Source organism: Trifolium pratense, linkage group LG1, assembly GCF_020283565.1.
Source record: "Trifolium pratense cultivar HEN17-A07 linkage group LG1, ARS_RC_1.1, whole genome shotgun sequence".
Taxonomy (NCBI): domain Eukaryota; kingdom Viridiplantae; phylum Streptophyta; class Magnoliopsida; order Fabales; family Fabaceae; genus Trifolium; species Trifolium pratense.
In genome coordinates this window covers 10179922-10200914 of record NC_060059.1, presented here as the reverse complement: position 1 = coordinate 10200914, position 20993 = coordinate 10179922, and the positions used below count along the sequence as shown (strand labels likewise).

Here is a 20993-nt window from a genome sequence, read left to right as displayed (position 1 = left end):
CCTAGGTTACAAGGCTGTATTGGAAGCCCTAAATCTTTGCTTATTTGAAACCCTAATCTTTACCCAATTAGCCTTTGACATCTATCTCCATCCTCTAGGTTTGCATTCATTCAAATAATTTTTTGCCAGATGTCTCATGTGGACCTCTCCTATAATTGCTGGTTTATGCAAACAACAGGTATTGCTGGTTTATGCAAACAACTGGCAGAAGTGGTTTATGGAAACAACTGTGATTTTATGATTGATTTCCCAATTTTTCTCATTTGTGAAGTTTTTTTTCTCTCTCTTCCCCCTCTCTCTCGTACGCTCTGCTCTTTCTCACCTTCCTCTCACACTTTCATCTCTCTTTCTCTCTGCACTCTCCATCTCATCCTTCACCATAACATCCACACAACAACCTCCACCACCATCTACAAATCAACCACTCCTGAGAGTGAGGGAGTTGCCGAGTGAGAAAATATTTGCCGGCAGGAGAGAAGTTCCGGCGAGGAGGAGGAGTTCCGGCCGAGAGAGTTCTTGTGGCGGTTTGTGGTCTCTTTCTCTCTTATCATTCTTCGATTTTACTTCCTCTATTTCAATTACTTTTTTTTTTTTAACTTTGTTTGTTGATTTTTGCAGTAGGGTTGGGCATTAAGGTTGCAATCAAGTCGGAATTTATGATCGCACCACCGGTAAGAATATAGGTTTCAATTGCATAAATTAAATACTCATAATTGACTTTGTGATTGTGAATTCTGAATATTCTGGATTTTTAATTTGGTATAAGTATTTGGCTTTGATAGATTGTTGTTTCACCTTTCACCTCTCAAAACTAGGGTTATCAAATATAGAATTGAATAAAGCATAGGCATTCTTTTTGTTTGTGGAAAAACCTTAGGTTTTTAGTTGCCAATTTTCTTTGCTTAAGTTACGGTTATGAGGGTTGCTCTTTTATTTTCTTTTTGTTCTCAGATATTTCATAAATCTGGGAATAGTGTTACGAGGTGGTTTTTTAAAGATGTAGTGATTGATATATACCTAAGGTAGCAGGACTACAACTTCTTGCTCCTTCTTTCTCTGGTTCGATCTTAATTTCTATGCTCTATTTATTTGTTTTTTTTTTCCGTTGCTTTTTTTTTTCTTGGTGAGGATGGTTGAAGATTGGAGGTGGTGGTGATGTGTGGTGGTTATGGTGGATGGTGATGCACTGATGCTACTTATTAAATAAAATTGGTGATCTTGTGTTGTGAGCTTTGCTATCTTCTTTAAAGTTAGTTTTATATAGACTCTCATATTATCCTTAATACATGCTGTCATGAAGCATTGTGCTATAAGTGAAAGCTTTGAACATTGTCTGATAAATGAAAGTTTTGAATTGGATTTTTTCAAGTGAAGGAGTATTTTGCAAGTAACTAAAATTTGGTATTTCAAGAGGCCATTGAATTTGGTCTTTCAAGAGGGCATTGAGTATGTGGCTGAACATGGTTATCAGTTAGTTGCACCTTTTTTTACTGTGGAATGAATGTAATTATTATCAGTTAAATCACAGCTAATTACTAGGATTTATAGTCTTGCAACACTAAGATTACTTTAACCAGATGATGTCTGCTGATTTCATGTTGAAATACTTATGTTACTGCTTATTTTCATCATTTTGTGAGAACCACAGTGCCATTATTATGCTCAGTTTTGCTGCTAAAAATGTTTAAGGGACTTGGTTTAGGCTCATGGCTATTTGATGTTGCCTTGCATAATACAGAACTTAAATTCTAATAACACTTGTGTTGGTTTTGAACAAGAGCAATTGAATGTAGTCTAGCTGCAAGTTTAAAAAATAACAAGAGTCCATATACTTTGAAATTCGAAATTGAGGGGGTGAGAGCGGTGAGATGGAAATTATGAATGTTTGAAACTGGACAAGATATTTGGTAGAAAGCCGTGAGAGACGTGAGGGAAACATATATGTAAATGAAATTAGAAAGTTCACATAATTTTATAATGTCTAAATAGTTTCTATAAATTATATTGGCCTAAGGATGCTGGGCTTGAGTTACTCAGTTTGTGTTGTTACTATTTAGCTGCTACTTTTTCTTTGGCAATTCCCATCTCCTGCATTTTTATGGAAGACAGTACCTCAATCAAGCTTTCTGTGTCGGAGAGTCGTCCAAGCCCAGGAAATTTAACTCTAATTGCTGATTGAGCTTCCACTGTTAACTCGATGCTATGTTGTATTAATAGTATAGTTTATGTTGCAGAACTCTACGTAGTGTGGCCATAGTTCTATGTTGGTTTATATTTTGTGTAATGATATTGATTTCCTTATTATGCAGGGATTGAAACTTGCTGATGGTTTACATTATTTTGTTGAATTTGAAGGAAATTTATGCAATACTTGGGGAGGAATTATCAGTAGAAGATGAAGAGGAAGTTTTGGCAGAGTTTGAGAACTTGGAAACCCAGGTACATGGATTTTCAATTTTTATGATTTTGTATTGTTGTTTCCAGATGAAATGGAGGTTATTTATGGCGAGCCGATTCTCTTCAATGTTGAAAATCTAAGGTCGAAGGCAAAGGAGATTCTAGGTACTTCAAAGTTCTGGGTATTTGCAATGATGTATTTTTGGTTGATATGTTCTTTGATAAGTTTTTTACTGATTTTGATAGCAGTGTAAGTTTCTTTATGAATTTACTTTTAATTTTTAAGAAGCTATATATGTTATACCAGATGTTTGGTTTTGAGTTTTTATTTATCATTCTTTATGGATTTTTTTTGTGCAGCTTTCATCCTCAAGTATCATTGTTCTACCAGATTTTAGTGAAGATCCAAGCTTGAATGACTCTGCATATAGCTGTGATGGGCAGAAGCTGGCCAATGATACAATTGATTACCCTGTAAAGGAAGGTTTACAAGTTGAACTAAAATCCCTTAAAAGAAAGATTGAAGCTGTTTCTGCTGATGTTCCTTGCTTGAAGAATGAGGAATTTAATAAACTTGCAAAGTTTTAGTTTATATGTCTACTGCTTTTAGTGGATTATGAAATAGTATGAAGGGTATTTGTGTTTGTTGATTTTATTTTAGCATCTAAAGACAAACCTTTTGTCTTCAAATCTGTTTTAGCTTAGGTTATGTAGACTTTGCTGCTGAAATTAAAGTATGAAAAACATAGAAGAAATGTGTTTATCTTGGTTTAGCTTATGAGTTAAGGAAATAAATTGCAAGTTTAGTATGTGTTAAGAACTACTTCTTTTGTGTTGTAATAGACTGAGCTTTTTTGCCAATTAAAGTTGGAGGTTAGCATGGTTGGCCAAAATGTGGAATGCATTTATTTTCATTTTTCTTTGGATATCTCATGTTTTCCTTTGTTTTCTCTTTGCCTTGCAGAATTATTGTAAAAGAGAGGTGTAAAATGATTAGAAAAGCTATTACAAGAGAAAGAATTGAAGATGATAAAAGAGATATATATATAACAAATATGAAGGAATATATCACATATTGTCTACCACTACTAATTATTCTACCAGTGTAATATTATTACTATACTTTCTTGGATTTGAGCACTTATACTATGTTTTTGTTTTTGATTTGCAGCCTGGTTATGAATGTCTATGCTGCTTAAGGTGCATGCAGCCACGCGATCACAATTTTGCCACCACCTGTGTTTGCAGAGTACCAAAACAACTTAGGGAGGAGAAGGTTATAGAATGCGTTCACTGTGGTTGCAAGGGCTGTGCAAGTGGAGACTGATTGAACATCAATTCAAGTATCAGGAGGAGGGTTTGTTTTTGGTTTTCTGTTCTTGAAACCCTCGTGGAGTTGCAAGGGCTGTGCAAGTGGAGACATATTGACATATTTGTCATAGCTTCAATATGATAATTCTATAAGTTTCTATTTACATCAAATTTTTGTTTACTTTCTTAACCTTCATGTCTACTCAACATCAATGCCCTGCAATTATTTCAGATTAAGAAGTTGACACGATGGAAAGGCAAATGATGATAAATATGTAGTAGCAAATATAGCAAATGGAATGAAGTGAAGATTAAAGAGAAGAGATAGTTATTAAATTGGAAAAAGTGGTAGAATAAATGAGATGAATAAAACAGGTGGAATCAAAGTTGCACCCCTTTGCTAGGTACATACCACTAAACAAATGGTTGCTATTTTATCTCTTATTTTTCATTTGTTTGTTTTACTACTGAATTTTCAAATAATGAATATGCAAGGAATCAAGCACTCTATGCTCATTCAACATCCAGCAGTCGGAAGATATTCTATCAAAGTCAGTATCATTATATGCTCTAGAATTCCCACTATTTAACTTTAGAACTATCTTGCTTTTCTTTGTTTTTAATCTTGTGTTGTAATATCTGTACCAAACTTGAATTTTATGCTTTTTGGAATGCTTCATCTTAATGATCATATTTTGCGCCTTATAGCGGGGTTGTTTATTTGGATGAATGTAGTAGGATGACTTATTCTCCAACACAGATGTAGGAACTCTCTTTATAAGGAAAACAGGCATGATCCCAGTATTTCATAGGTTAGTTGGCTTGTGATAGCAAGGTGAGACCACTTTCAACTAAGTGCCTATGTTTTCTTTCCACTAGGCACGACACCTTATACGATGAATGATCTTGCAATTAAATTGCAGTTCAACCCTAGATGTGAGATGAACAAATTTGCTTAATTTTGGCTCATAGCATCCATGATTGTTATATATATGGCTTTACTCCAAACCGGTGCAACCCACGGGCCAAATAATAATGTGGTTGTTTAATTTACCATGGTCAACAACATCCATGATTGATAACATCCATGATTGATATATAAATGGTGTTCCGCTGAACCCGTGCAACGCACGGGTGGCCGACTAGTTATGAGTTATTTTGTTGATAATAGATTGGGAAAACCTAGTTTTAGACTATGTTAAGATGTTTGGAGGTTTTAGTCTAATCCCCCTCCATTTTTGTACATCTCTCTAATGTTACTGATATGTATTTTGAGATAGTAGCACTTTGCTACAACTCCTTTTGGAAAAGAAAAAAAAAAAGATTGAAGTTTATCAAGACAATTTTATCGGTTTCATGGCCAATAAAAAAATTCATACTAGGGTGAAACTATGTTTCAAATCAACATTTTTATTGGTAAAATAGCACCACAACAGTGTCAAATATTTTATACACCCAGTGTTGCAATAAGTTGTCATTGTTATAATAAATTGGAAAATCAACAAAATTATCTTGAAAGACATTGGTTACTATTAATGTTGAAATATCTATCTATAATGTCAACTTAAAATAGTAATGTAAAATTATCAATGTAAATGTCAACTTGCAATAGTAAATCTAAGTTATTGTATTCATAATTTTAGTAGTATAAATATCACCCCTTGGATCATGTAAAACACACTTTGAGAGCAATAAGTAATCTCATCCAAAATTCTCCATTCTCTTCATTCTCATAATTAGTATAATATATATTTATAGTATTATAACTACATTAGTAATTTATATCATTATATTAGTCCTTTAAAGGATACTTAAATATTTGATTTTCTCAACACGTTATCAGCACGATCGTTTCTATCGGAAGTGATTTACCACCACTAGGTATATATCATCTATCCTTATTACTTTAATCTTATGATAATTATAATTATTATTCGCCCCGTTATAGAGAACTGACAATTTGTCAAGTGATTTATAACTAGAGTGGCTATTATTATTATTATTATTACTACTACTTTACCCACTTATTATAGAAAACTCACAACTTGTCAAGAACTTTATAATAAGTGTGAATATTATTTAAGTTTTGTGTGGAGGTCTAAAATCCCCATAATATCACAAAAGATAATTTTTGATTAATAATACTAATTTCCATGGAGGTATTTAAAACCCCATTTATATTACTAACTTTCATACTTAATGGAGGATTAAAACCCCATATGTATGACTAACTTTTATACTTAATGGAGGTATTCAAAACCCCATCTATATTACTAACTTTCATACTTAATGGAGGATTAAAACCCCATATGTATGACTAACTTTTATACTTAATGGAGGTATTCAAAACCCCATCTATATTACTAACTTTCATACTTAGTGGAGGATTAAAACCCCATATGTATGACTAACTTTTATACTTAATGGAGGTGTCCAAAAACCCCATCTATAATGCTAATCTTCATATTAAATGGAAGACTAAAATCCACATCTATAATATTGCTAACTTTAATTCTTAATGGAAGACTAAAATCTCAGTCAATAATATTATTTCACGAAAGACTTATAATTAAGATTTTGAAATTTGATATTATTTAAAGTTATTATCATATAACTTTACATATTGTTCTCTCCATCTGTGCATCTTAAGAGCTAGATGATTTTTAACACACTTAGAATATTTTTACTCATTCCCAACGGTAACAAACAATAAAATTTAACACTTTTCTCATATGCCCTAACGGCCACATAACGGCCATGAACAGTAAAAGCTTACATTTTTCCACTATCTCCCAACGGCCACAAACCCAACGGTAACGTAACGGACACTTCATAAAATTCACCCTATAAATACTTCACCTTCACTCATAAGTTTTCATACCATTCTCAAACTTTTACTCATCTTTCCAAAATGTTTAAATTTTTTCTTATGCTTATCACTCTACTTGTCTTTATGTTTTTCATCTTCTGGATCACCAAATATGAAGAATTAGGAGAACCTTTTATAATAGTAACAATATTTGTTGTTTTACCATTACTAGTATTAGCCTGGTTTATTAGCTGATAGAATCATGGTTTTTGTAATCATAGCTATTGAATAAAATAATTTATTTTTTTGTCATAGTTTATACATTAAAAAAATTGATTGTGTTCTTTTGTATTTTAGATATAAACATGTCAAACGTTAAGCATCATTTCAAAATTCTAAACATAACCGGAGATAATTACATAACATGGAACAACAACTTAACTGAGTACCTTGCATGTGAGGGGCTCGATAAAATTCTAGAAGGAGATAATGCAGGGGTGCAAACAGCTGACTCACAGGAATTAGCAATGAAAAAATCGAAAGTAAATCGGATAATTAAACACCACCTTGATGATGGATTACAAACAGAATATTCAAATGCCAAAGATCCCAAAATACTATGGGACAAACTTAAGGCAAGATTTGGACATCAGAGGAAAGTCCTGTTACCTTCATTAATGGATCAGTGGAACAAATTAAAGTTCCAAGATTATAAAAGTGTTGTTGCATATAACTCTGCCATGCACCAAATTATTGCACAATTAGAATTTTGCGGTGTGGCTATAACTGAAGAACAGAAATTGGAAAAAACATTTTCAACTTTCCATGCATCCCAAGTATTGTTGCAACAACAATATAGAATGAGGGGATTTACTGAGTACTCTGATTTGGTCGCAGCTCTTTTGGTGGCAGAACAAAACAATGAGCTCTTGATAAAAAATCACCAGACACGTCCCACAGGAACAATAGCATACCCCGAAATAAATGCAACAACATTTAATCGTGGGCGTGGTGGCCATAATCGTCATAAAGGACGAGGGGGTAAAACTCATTTTGATGGTCGAGGCAGAAATCACGGTCGAAACCACTTTCGTGGTAGAGGTCGTGGACGAGGATATGTGAATAATTATAGGCCTCCTAAATATGACCAAAATAATAAGAATCATCAAGGTAAAGGTAAATATATCCAAGAAGGTCCCTCAAGGAACCGTGATGATATCTGTTTTAGATGTGAAAAGAATGGACATTGGTCTAAGACGTGTAGGACAACAGAACACCTGTGTAAAAAATACAGGGCATCTGTTGAAGAAAAGGGAAAGGAAATAAATTTTAATGAAGTTGAACCCAATAATGATACTACCTACCTTGAGGCTGCTGATTTTGTTGAAGAAGAAAATGAAGTGAATATGAATTAAGTAACTAATTAAATATGTATTTGAATAATGTGTGGTGTGCTTGTATTACTTAATAATATGTGTGACTTGTGTGGTGTGCTTGAATTATTTAATAATATGTATGACTTATGTGGTGTGCAGTGTGTAATATTTGGTTATTGAATAATAATGTTGAATGTATTATATTGATTTATTGTTTTCCTATCTTTAATCTTGATTTTATTTTAAGAAGGTCAGACATGGAACATGTCAAAGACATTTGCATCCCGGACAGTGGAACTACCCACACGATCCTCAAAAGTAAGAAATATTTCAATGATTTAAATTCTACTAAAGGTGTGATAAATACTATCTCAGGACCTGCTGATTTAATAGAAGGGACAGGTAATGCTATGTTCATGTTACCAAATGGAACAAAATTTGTCATTAATGATGCTTTATATTCTCCTAAATCAAAGAGAAATTTGTTGAGTTTTAATGACATATATCGTCAAGGGTTTGACACTGAAACTGTAACTGAAGCCAATATGAAATATATTAATATTACTACTAATATTTCTGGAAAGAAGAAAACCTTAGAAAAGCTACCAAAATTGCCTTCGGGATTACATTATACATATATACATAAAATTGAATGTAATTTGGTAGTAAAAGAAGACCCCAAAACTATGATTTTATGGCATGACCGTTTAGGTCACCCTGGTTCAACAATGATGCGAAAAATAATTGAGAGTACTCATGGTCATCCTTTGAAAGGTTTAAAGTTTACAAAAGAGGATAAACCATGTGAAGCCTGTTCTCTTGGAAAACTAATAACAAAACATTCACCAGGCAAAATTCATACAGAATCACCTGCATTTCTTGAAAGGATTCAAGGTGATATATGTGGACCTATCCATCCACCGTCTGGACCATTCAGATATTTTATGGTATTAATTGATGCATCTAGTAGATGGTCGTATGTTTGTTTATTGTCAAGTCGTGATATGGCATTTGCAAAATTTCTTGCACAAATAATTAAATTAAGAGCACAATTTCCTGATTATACTATAAAGAAAATTAGACTTGACAATGCTGGTGAATTTACATCAGAATCATTCAATAATTATTGCATGTCAGTTGGAATCACTGTTGAACACCCTATTCCTCATGTGCATACACAAAATGGCTTAGCTGAGTCGTTAATAAAACGTCTTCAATATATAGCTAGACCATTAATAATGAGAACTAAGCTACCAGTTACTGTTTGGGGTCATGCAATTTTACATGCTGCAGCACTCATCCATCTAAGGCCGAGTGCTGATCATAAACACACCCCTTATCAGCTTGCAATTGGTAAGGAACCAAATATTTCCCATTTAAAATTTTTTGGTTGTGCAGTATATGTCCCAATAGCTCCACCACAAAGAACAAAAATGGGACCTCAAAGGAGATTGGGAATATATGTAGGATATGAATCACCGTCTATTATTAGATACCTTGAACCTTTAACAGGTGATGTTTTTCAGGCAAGATTTGCTGATTGTCATTTTGATGAAACAAAATTTCCAACACTAGGGGGAGAAAATAAACACATAGAAAATGAAATAACATGGTATGTACCATCTTTATTATATTTGGACCCATATAATAAATCATGGGAAGAAAATGTAAAGAAAATAATACACTTACAAGATTTAGCAAACCAACTGCCAGATTCATTTATTGATTTGAAAAGAGTGACAATGTCACATGTACCAGCTATAAATGTCCCAGCTAGAATTGATATTTCAAAAACAAATGATGTAGCAAGTACATCCAAGGCACGCTTGAAGCGTGGCCGACCTATGGGATCCAAAGACAAAAATCCCCGGAAAAGAAAAGAAACAAAAAAGGTGAATATGATTGAAAGTGATCCTGAAAAGACACTAGATAACAACAAATCCATGATTGAAAATTGTGCTCTCGAAGAAGCACAAAATGATGACAATGAGATCATTAATAATGAAGCTGATAACAAGAATGATCTCGAGATTTCAATAAATTATGTTAATACAGGAAATCTGTGGAGCCGAAAAGGTATGAACATTGATGAAATATTTTCGTTCTCCATTGCATGTGAAATCATAAATGAAAATGATGATCCTGAACCCAAAACTGTGAATGAATGTCAAAATAGACATGATTGGAAAAATTGGAAAGATGCGATAAATACTGAGTTAAACTCTCTTAAAAATCGAAAAGTATTTGGACCCATTGTGGATATACCTGAAGGTGTGAAACTTGTTGGGTATAAGTGGGTCTTTGTAAGAAAACGAAATGAGAAAAATGAGATTGTAAGATACAAGGCTCGTCTTGTTGCACAAGGTTTTTCCCAAAGACCAGGAATTGATTATGAGGTAACATATTCTCCTGTTATGGATGCCATTACTTTTCGTTATTTAATTGGTTTATCAGTGTTTAACAAATTGGACATGTATCTCATGGATGTTGTTACTGCTTACTTGTATGGATCACTTGATAGTGACATATATATGAAAATCTCGGAAGGATTTAAGATGCCTGAAAACTCAAAACCTAGAGAGACGTATGCAATAAAGTTGCAGAGGTCATTATACGGGTTAAAGCAGTCAGGACGCATGTGGTATAATAGACTGAGTGAATATTTATTTAAAGAATGCTATGTAAATAATCCTATTTGCCCTTGTGTTTTTATAAGAAAAACAATATCTGGTTTTGTAATAATCGCTGTCTATGTTGATGATTTAAATATCATTGGTACCAATAAAGAAATTAAAGAAGCAAGAGATTACTTAAAGAAAGAATTTGAAATGAAAGATTTGGGGAAAACCAAATTCTGCCTTGGTTTGCAAATTGAATATACTAAAAATGGTATATTGGTACATCAATCAAACTATACAGAAAGGGTATTGAAAAGATTCAACATGGACAAAGCCAACCCTTTGAGTACCCCAATGATGGGTAATCACCGTCGTTTCGTGATCAAAATAATTTTAAAATAAGTAGTACAAGGTAGTAACCTTGGTCGTTTCGCAAGGACTCACAATCGGTTTAACAATGTTAGAATCAATTTAAAGATTGCAAATTGGGGGTTTTCGGTTTTGAAAACAGTAACAACAATAACGAATTTAATCAATGTGAAAGTAATCAATCCATTGGTTTTAGGAAATCTTGTTTATCATCTATCCTAGGTTCTCATAAGATTGTTCGTTAGTTTATGCTGGGCTGATTATGGAACTAATTTAACAAGCGAAAATCAATTCTATAAAGAATCGTTGATTAAGCACCAACGTGTTCAATTGACTATGGAGATGATCAAGCGTCACCGATAACATAGATAAAATCATAACAATAATTCATTCAGCCCCTTTTTACAAGCGAAAAAGCATATATCAATTTCTATTCAAATTAATTTATACAAGCGATGAATGAATTCGAATGGTCTCGATAGTATGAATATGAAACAGAATAATTAAGCATCAATTGTATCAAACTCATACATAAAGAAGGAGACACGAAAATTGATATATGATAAGCATAAACATATGAATTGATAATAAAACCGAACCTCAAGAATCAAGAACAAAATTCCTTACACCAATGGATTGAAAATAAGTTTAGTTCTCCATGAAGGTAGTGGCTGCTCTGGGGATTGGTTTCTCGTGAAATCAGAATGAAAAATAACCCTAGCTGCCTTTTTTTCGGTTTAAATAATACATGGAACGGGCCTTAAAACAATTGGGCCGAAAAATATAAAGTTGTGCTGAAATTAAATTCGTCTGGAACATAAACGCAATTATTTGACACACTTGCGCTCCGAACTGGGTTTTGGCCTCAACATAAAAGTCGTAGCTCTTGATCTCAGCTTTCCAACGCATCTTCCCGCGTCTCAATCCGATATTTGTAACTCCAGTTATGACCTGCGGACCGGAAGGGTGTCAAAGTGCTATTTATTCATAAATTAAGTGCGAAAATAAAATAGAGTTAGAAATAAACTTAAATATAAAAACACCTTAAAATAGTGAAAATAGTAAATTAAACCATAGGAATACACTAGTACAATAGTAGAAGAATGTGCATTAAAATGCACTGATCAAATTCCCCCACACTTGAACTTTTGCACTCCGAGCAAAACTCAAATGAAAAACTTAAAAACAAATCACAAGCAGTCAACATATTCCAGGTTTCAAGCTTCAAACCTTGGGTCAAAATTCAAAGATTGGCACAATTCTTATCTATCAACTTTCAATAATAATCTTGCGTGTGTGTGTGTACTGTCTCCCACTGTCAACCAAAGTAATGTCAAGATCCCTCTCTGAAACTACCATTCTAGATGCTAAGCTGTCATTCTTTTCCTATAATTTCAGATTTAACCAGAATTTCAGACTAGGGGGGGGCTATTTCTTTTCAAGAGATCCAAAGCTTTTCAACATCAACTCAGGGGCAACTACTTTCAAGCTTTATTATTGTTTATTATTTTTTGAAAAGAATTATTGTTTATTATTATTTATTGTTTTTAAGCTTTAGGTACTACTCCACCTTTTCACCTGACGGGATCTTACTTGTAATAAGTCCAACCTGTTACTCAGAGTAGAGCATCCTACACAGCACTTGTTCCTCCAGTTTCGGGCACAGGAACTTGTTCCTCCAGTTTCAGGCACAGGAACTTATTATATTCATTAGTTTTAGCTCTTAAGCAGTTTCCCTTTTTCTCAATTAATAGCAATGATCGGTCCATCTGTTACTCTAGCCTTTCCCCCACACTTAGTTCTAATCATACCCTCCATTATATTGAAATTAGAGAACTTAGTCTAAAGAATAAATATTTCAGAGGTTTATCTAGACATTACTAAGTTTGACAGTGTTCAAGCAGTTGTGCATTAAGTTGCAAAGACTATCATGTCAAGTATCAAAACAAAAAACTCCAAAAATTTCACTGACCCTACAGTTATCTGCCCTAGCCTTAGAACATGTGACTACTCATGACAATTTTTTTTATTTATTTATTTTTTTTTTAAAACACAAAAATGTAAATGTAAATGTAAAATGTCCCTCCCCCACACTTAAACCAGACAGTGTCCGCAATGTAATCTAAACATAAAGTGAGAGTAAAGGAAGGAACACACCCGAGGGGCTAAGGTGTAGCGGCTGGTGCTGGTGCTTCTATGTCTGGTGGTTTTGGTGGAAGCCCTTCCACACTTTTATGGAGCAGCTTCAACCGCTGTCCTTTTGCTTTGAAAACCTTGCCAGTACCTGTACTTTTAATTTCTATAGCACCAGAAGGAAAAACATTAGTCACGACAAAGGGGCCAATCCACTTGGATCGAAACTTACCAACCATATCTTTCAGGCGAGACTTAAACAGCAAGACTTTTTGGCCAACAGAAAATTTCTTTTTGGAAATCATCTTATCATGGAAGTGCGTAGTCTTTTCTTTATCATGGGAGTGTTTGGTTGGGGCAGCCGGAATGTCAAGAACTTTAACCGTACAGACTGCCTCATTGACAACAACTTCACCTGTATGAATGTTATTATCCTGCAAATCAGATTCAATCTTAGCACAAATAGAGCAAAGGTTAGTGTTAGTAACTAAATCCATATAAAAAATAGAATGTTCTTCCACGGGATGTTTCATGGCATCAAAAATGTTAAACTTAGCGACAATGTCGCCAAACTCCATGGACATGGTTCCATCATAAACATCAACTTTTGTTCTTGCCGTTCTCATGAATGGTCGGCCTAGAATGATGGGTGCCCTGCTGGAATTAGTTTCTCCCTCCATGTCTAGAATGTAGAAATCTGCAGGAAGAACACTACTACAAAAAAGAGTTTTAATAGCGCCCATTTAATAGCGCTTTTTTGAAAATGCTATTAAAAGATTAAACGGAGCCCTTATTATAGCGCCTTTCTAAAAAGCGCTGTTAAAGCCTTGACCCAAAGTACATATAATAGCGTTTTACATAACCGCTATTGTAAAATGAAATTAATAAATAAAAATTGTGGTGGGTGGATGTCGAACCCTGGTCCCTTGGTTCCTAAATCATCATATAATAAAAAACACATAAAAAAAAATAAATAAGCAGGGAAAAATTTATCACTAATTTATCACCACGATCTTCAATCCACTTCAAGGAAAAATTGAATTCAAACCCTAGAAAAAAAAATCAATGTTCTTCTAACTTCTTCAAACCATTCCCAGCAAACATTGAACTCAAACCCTAAGATTCAAAATCGATCGTCTTGTGGCTTCAAACCCAAAGGAATCTCGGTCCTCTGTAATCAAACTCAGAGCAAACGGAACTCAAAGAGGTTGATTCCCAGATAAATTGAAGTTAGAGCAATCGGAACTCAGATAAGTTGTTTCCCAGATTAATCGTTCAACTCGTCTTCTCCAATCACACTCGGCAATTCTAATATCCAAGAACCCATAAACCACTTTGAACCCTAACCCATAACCCAAAAATCATCTTCTCTCCAAGAACCTTAATCCAATAACCCACGAATTTAACCGTCAATAGTCGTACTCGTTCGCCGCCATGCTTTCACAACTCAAACTGCCGTCATTAAGGTATGCTTACAATTGAATTTGCAAAATTGATTTAATTTAGAAGACAAAGTTGTTTTTGGGTGTTGGTAATCACCTGTTATTTTTTCAACTGTAGTGGTGTGTTTACAATTGTGATTTTTAGTGGAAGATATTAAATTTGTGATTTTCAATTGCACTTATTTTTAGTTCATTGTTCCATATCTACTCTAATTTTCAATTGCTATAGAAGCTTATTCCACTTCTTACACCAAAGTAGTATGACAGAGCACTTAAAGTGACTCATTAAATTTGACTTATTTTTAAAGGGGTCATTGAGAAACTGTAAGCCACTAGACAACATGACATATATTGATCCAACTGTGTATGCGAGCTATTACTGAGTATGCATAGCAGTGGAGTCACTCTCTGATTCACTCAAACGGGTATGTTATTGACTGTGAAATGTTTTGTTGATATATTTATTCCTTTTTTGCTGTCTCAAATCATGAGAGTTACATGAGAGTTCATAGTAGTCTATGGTTTATTTTCTATTTATCTGCATATATGATATATGATATGATATTAGTGAATGCACATTTTTTTTATAATCTGTTAGGATTTGGCATTTGATCACTTTAACTATTATTATATTCAGTTTCAATTTCTTACTTTTGGGTTTAATTTGTTTACCTTATTATTATTTTTATAAAAAAAATTTGTGTTACTGATTTTTAAGGTTTGGGTCCAAAGGAAGAAGAACACAGTAGCTTTTTCCACAAAACCAAAGCAAGTTGCAGAGTCTAGGTGACTCTCTCATCTTTAATTATGTGATTGCGTGTTACAAATTTTCATTCAATTCAATTTATACCAACTAATAATAATAATTCTTATTTATGAATCTCTTCTTCAGTGGATTTAATAATGTGGAAAGATGTTTCAAGATCAGCATTTGTGTTTAGTATTGGAACATTCATTATAATCTCATTTTCTTATGCAAGGGATATATCAATTTGAGGTTAGAAATCTACACTAAAGAGTTTATCTTTTACTGCTCCAGAACTGAAGTTTTTCTGCAGTTGGCAGTTTTGGCTAGATGTGGCAGTTTCATAACAATTTGGAAGATGGCTAAATTCGGTAACTTTTCAAATTGTACTGTATAAGTCTGTTCAAATTTTTTGCATTTCAATTCAGTTCTTTTTTTTTGTGATCTGTTAGGATTTTGCATTCCTGCACTGCTGGGAGATAACATCTACAACTACCTTGTTCAAAAAAACATCTACAACTACAACTTTCGAGAGCTACTTGCCCATCCTATTGTGAGTATCTGTTGATTTTGTTGTTTGGAATGCCTACTCTTTCAAGTTTCTCTACTCCACTCATCTATTTAGGTTACTATATACTTATGTAGGTACTAGGTATGAGTTGAAGTTATTAATCTAGCCTTATTCTAGTTACACTGTACATGTCCTAAATTGATTAAGTTAATGCACTCCATTCACCATTTTATCTATGTCATAAGTTTCTCATTAAATTTATTTGTGTTGTTATAAATTTCAAGTGTTAGATTTGGGCTTGTTTATTGTAGAATAAAAGTTCGATACATATTTCCATGTCCACTTTTAGTTGATCCTTTCCTCTAATCAGAAGAACGACCAAATGTATGCAGGGGTTTTAGATATCCCTTTGTACTTTGAGCCTTGTTTTAATGTACTTCAGTGATTCCAATTTGTCTTAGAAATGCTGATTTCTCTTTTACTATCCACATGGTCTTTTACTTCAAGGTTATTATTATATTCGGAGAACTCTTTAGTCAAGGTATGTTCTCTAATGTTGGACTTCTTTAGTCATGGAAACAAAGTATCACTCACTAATGTAATCTAGCTGTTTTTCTTTTAGTAAATTAAGATAAGTCTCAGAGAACATAACCATGTTGAATTGTGAGAAAAACAATAAACAAAAAGAGATACAAAAGCAATCAAAGTTTTCACGTATTGTCTTCTAGCAGAGACTGAGGGGTATATTTTTTGTCTTGCATATATTTGGCACATCCCAAGCGCTGACAAGTTTTTATATAACTTTAAAATGCCTCAATAGAACCTGTTATATTCATATCACATGAGTAATTTCATGATAATAATAACTTCACATTCTCATTCATGTTCATTATAGTGTTTGTTTCAAGACATTTGAAAGTCCTGTTATGATTAAGCCATGCATTCGAGGGTTGTAGATTGAAAATGGAATAAATCTCTATTCAGCAACAATTCTTATATGCCCAGTCTCTGTCGAAGGTGCTTCATTTGAATCAATAAGTTATATAAATGATGCAGCACAAACCTTAAGGTATCCAAGTGGAGTGTAGGTGAGAATTAATATGAATGTCAAAATGGAAGAGCTCAACTACAGGTTATATGTCTCTTAATTGATATTAAAGCTTTTGGTTATTAGTTAGTTTATGTTTTTCCCCCTTTCTTTTTAATTTCATTATAGTTAATTAATTTTGTTATAGGTTAGTTTGTGCGAGACCGCGACCGTCGTTGTTCCATCTCGTCGAACCTCCATCTCCATCCTTATCAATTAAGGTCTTCCTGAGCTATTTGCATTATGTGCTTTGTCACGCTTGGAATTGGAGAGTGATGCTTTCGTAGTGTTTTTCTGCTCTTTTGTTATTATAGGTTTCAGTTGCACTATTAGACATGAGTTATTGGATCAATATGTCATGAGCACAAGATATTGACTATATTGAGTATATTTTTAATTTTTCAGGGACTACATGAAAACATCAGAGGTGTTGGCTTGGTTTGGGAAATGGTAGAGGAATGCTTAGGTTAATTTTAATTTGGTTGCTTTGGTGTTCTGAACTCATCAGCTAGTTGCAAGAAATGGTCTGTTGGGAGGTTATTATTCACGTTGTAGTAAACCAATTTTGTTGTCTTGTGCTGGTTGTTATCTTATTAAGGTTGAGAATCATATATAGGAAGGACCTTTGTATTAGCATATTAGCATAATTGAGTTTCTTTTGATGGTGATAGTTATGTACTCAGCTTGAATATTGTATCAGTCCAAATGTATATTACTCATGTTATATATTGGAAAAGTACTTTTTATTCTCTATAAAGTACTTGATATTATTTGCTATATTTTAAATTTTAAAATTAAGCTCCAGGTTACATATATTAAAAAAAAAAAAAGCACCAGGTTGAATTAAAAAAAAAAAAAAAATCATAAGACATACAATAGCGCTTTCATATAAATCGCTATAAAACGTTTAGAAAAAACAGCCTTACTATAGCGCTTTATGCACGGGCGCTATTAAAACTGGAACCTTTAATAGCGCTTTTCTCATAAACCGCTATTAAAACCTATTGACAAAGGCATTAAAATACGCGTAATCAGTTATACTATAGCGTTTTAATACTTATAATAGCGCTTTTTGAAAACGTTATAATAGGCGTGATACCTATAATAGCGGATCCATCAATAGCGCTTTTAAATGCTATAAAAGCCAAAAAAAAACGCTATAAAAGCCCTTTTTTGTAGTAGTGGAATCAAGTCATTAACTTGCACCAGGACATCTTCTACCTTCCCAGCAGGGCGGGCATTGCTCCTGTTTGCTAATTGTACGATTAAACCTGTAGGCTGCAAAGGACCAAGATCAAGGTTATTATAAATAGAACTAGGCATAACATTAATACCTGCTCCCAGATCAAGCATACAATTTTCAAACTTGTGATCCCCAATGGAACAGGGAATAGCAAAAACTCCTGGATCATCACACTTTTCTGGCATGGTTTGACTGAGAACTGAGACATTAGCTGAGGAACCAGTTTTGGGCTGAATGAAAGCAGAAACATTTCGTCCCAACCTGACTCTCTCATTTCCCTTCAACTTCCTCTTGTGTGTGCACAAGTCTTTCAGGAATTTTGCATATTTAGGAATCTGTTTAATTGCATCAAGGAGAGGAATGTTAACCGCACATTTTCTGAATACATCTAAAATCTCCTTGTCTTCCTCAACTGTCTTCTTGATATTTTTCTGCACCCTTTGAGGAAAAGGAATTGGTGGCACATATACTCTTTCTTTTTCGGGTTCGGTCTCAGTTGTAACAGAAGGAGGTTCAGGAGCAGATGATGATGCAACGGTTTTCTTCTTCTTTTTCTCTGGTGCTGGTTCTGACACTCTTCCAGATCGCAAAGTAATTGCACTCACATTCACATTCGGATTCGGCACTGTTTGTGCAGGAAGGTTACCAGAGCCCTGAGCTTGTAATTGGCCTATTGCATTAGCCATTTGTCCCATCTGTGTTGTCATGTGCCCCATCTGAGTTGTCAAGTTCTGAATGCTAACATCTGTTCGTTGTTGGTACTGTATGTTACTTGTAGCCATTTGCTTGACAAGGTCCTCCAATGAAGGTGAAGGGATGGCTGGTGGGGCAGAGGGGGCTGCAGCCTGTGACTGATTACCGTATCTGAGGTTTTGATGATTCCTCCAACTAGGATGATACTGGTTGGTGGAGAGGTCAGGATTGTTGTACCTGTTCTGATTGTAAAGGGCTGCTGCTGCTGCATATGCTTGAGGTAGCTCAGTTATTGTTTCATCCTGCAGAATAGGACATGTGTCGGTTGGATGTTCAGTAGAAGTACAAATGCCGCACACTTTAGCTATTTGAGGTCTATTAACTGCCAACTGTTTCACCAAGGAAGTAAGTTCATCAATTCTAGCATCAAACTTGGTTTCGAGCGCCTTGATGGAAGGAGAGGAAGACTGAACCTCATTCACACTTGCAGAATTATTTCTAGTTGTAAACTGTTGCGAGTTGAGTGACATGTTCTCGATCAAGGCCTTTGCAGCAGCTGGAGTTTTATCAACAAGTGCTCCACCACTAGCAGCATCCAAAATGTTTCTATCCATTGGTAGCAACCCCTCATAGAAATACTGGATGAGTAATTGCTCGGTGATCTGGTGTTGAGGACAACTAGAAACTAGCTGCTTGAATCTTTCCCAGTATTCTGCCAATGATTCGTTTCCCTGCCTAATGCCGCATATTTCTTTTCTGATTGACGCAGCTCTAGAAGCGGGAAAGTATCTCTCTAGAAAGACCTTCTTCAAATCATTCCAAGTTGTGATAGAATTCGGCTCAAGATAGTACAGCCAATCTTTGGCAGCACCCTGGAGCGAGAATGGAAAAGCTCTGAGCTTGATGTGATCTTCTGTTATACCTTCAGGCCTCAATGGTGTAGAACAAACAACTTGAAATTCCTTCAAATGCTTATGCGGATCCTCACCTGCAAGACCATGAAACTTGGGCAACAAGTGTATCAAACCAGATTTCAATTCAAAAGGAATATCAACGTCAGTATATTGGATGCATAGACCATTGTAATTGACATCAGGAGCAGCAAGCTGCCTTAGTGTTCTTTGTTCAGCCATGTTATCAAAAGCAAGTTTAGAATCAAATAAAGTATGCAAAGAGAAACTATGTAAGAATCAGAATCAGATTCGTTAATGAAACAAAAAGAAAGAAGAGATATGGTTAAAATAGATTCAGAAAAATATAAAAACACGAAATTTAGTCTAATTAAGTAAAATAAGATTTTTGGAAATTAGTTTGGAATTTTCTGAAACTATAAAAACAGAAATAAATTAAAATAAAATAGTAAAACACGGAATTTGAACTTTTTAGGTTTCCGTCACCTATTTTGTTCCAAAATAGGGGATTTTGAACTCTGATTTTTTTCTAATGAACAGGTATAGGAAACACTAGATTTGGAGAAGATTTTCCAGAAAACTGTTTTTTTACGAAAACTGATTATTAGGGCACGTAAAAGCCAGAAAACACGGGAAAGCAAGGCTAGAACGCAACCACACAGAAACTGAGTCTAATATTAGCTAAAATCAATTGAGAGTCCCCGGCAACGGCGCCAATTTAATCACCGTCGTTTCGTGATCAAAATAATTTTAAAATAAGTAGTACAAGGTAGTAACCTTGGTCGTTTCGCAAGGACTCACAATCGGTTTAACAATGTTAGAATCAATTTAAAGATTGCAAATTGGGGGTTTTCGGTTTTGAAAACAGTAACAACAATAACGAATTTAATCAATGTGAAAGTAATCAATCCATTGGTTTTAGGAAATCTTGTTTATCATCTATCCTAGGTTCTCATAAGATTGTTCGTTAGTTTATGCTGGGCTGATTATGGAACTAATTTAACAAGCGAAAATCAATTCTATAAAGAATCGTTGATTAAGCACCAACGTGTTCAATTGACTATGGAGATGATCAAGCGTCACCGATAACATAGATAAAATCATAACAATAATTCATTCAGCCCCTTTTTACAAGCGAAAAAGCATATATCAATTTCTATTCAAATTAATTTATACAAGCGATGAATGAATTCGAATGGTCTCGATAGTATGAATATGAAACAGAATAATTAAGCATCAATTGTATCAAACTCATACATAAAGAAGGAGACACGAAAATTGATATATGATAAGCATAAACATATGAATTGATAATAAAACCGAACCTCAAGAATCAAGAACAAAATTC

The 20993-nt window shown here is 34.2% G+C and overlaps 2 protein-coding genes across 2 annotated transcripts; one reads left to right on the top strand and one right to left on the bottom strand.

Annotated features, from left to right (window-relative positions):
• The first annotated feature begins 247 nt into the window (after window positions 1-247).
• LOC123885043 (vacuolar protein sorting-associated protein 20 homolog 2-like) lies at window positions 248-4413 on the top strand. Its single transcript, XM_045934267.1, has 5 exons — window positions 248-524; window positions 619-671; window positions 2356-2439; window positions 2758-4112; window positions 4204-4413. Exons 2-4 carry the CDS (start codon window positions 657-659, stop codon window positions 2983-2985), a joined length of 327 nt encoding a protein of 108 aa, XP_045790223.1. The 5' UTR covers window positions 248-524; window positions 619-656; the 3' UTR covers window positions 2986-4112; window positions 4204-4413.
• A 13513-nt stretch (window positions 4414-17926) lies between these two features.
• LOC123888114 lies at window positions 17927-19867 on the bottom strand. The gene has a single exon (XM_045937079.1). It carries the CDS (start codon window positions 19865-19867, stop codon window positions 17927-17929), a length of 1941 nt encoding a protein of 646 aa, XP_045793035.1.
• Between the last annotated feature and the right edge of the window lie 1126 nt (window positions 19868-20993).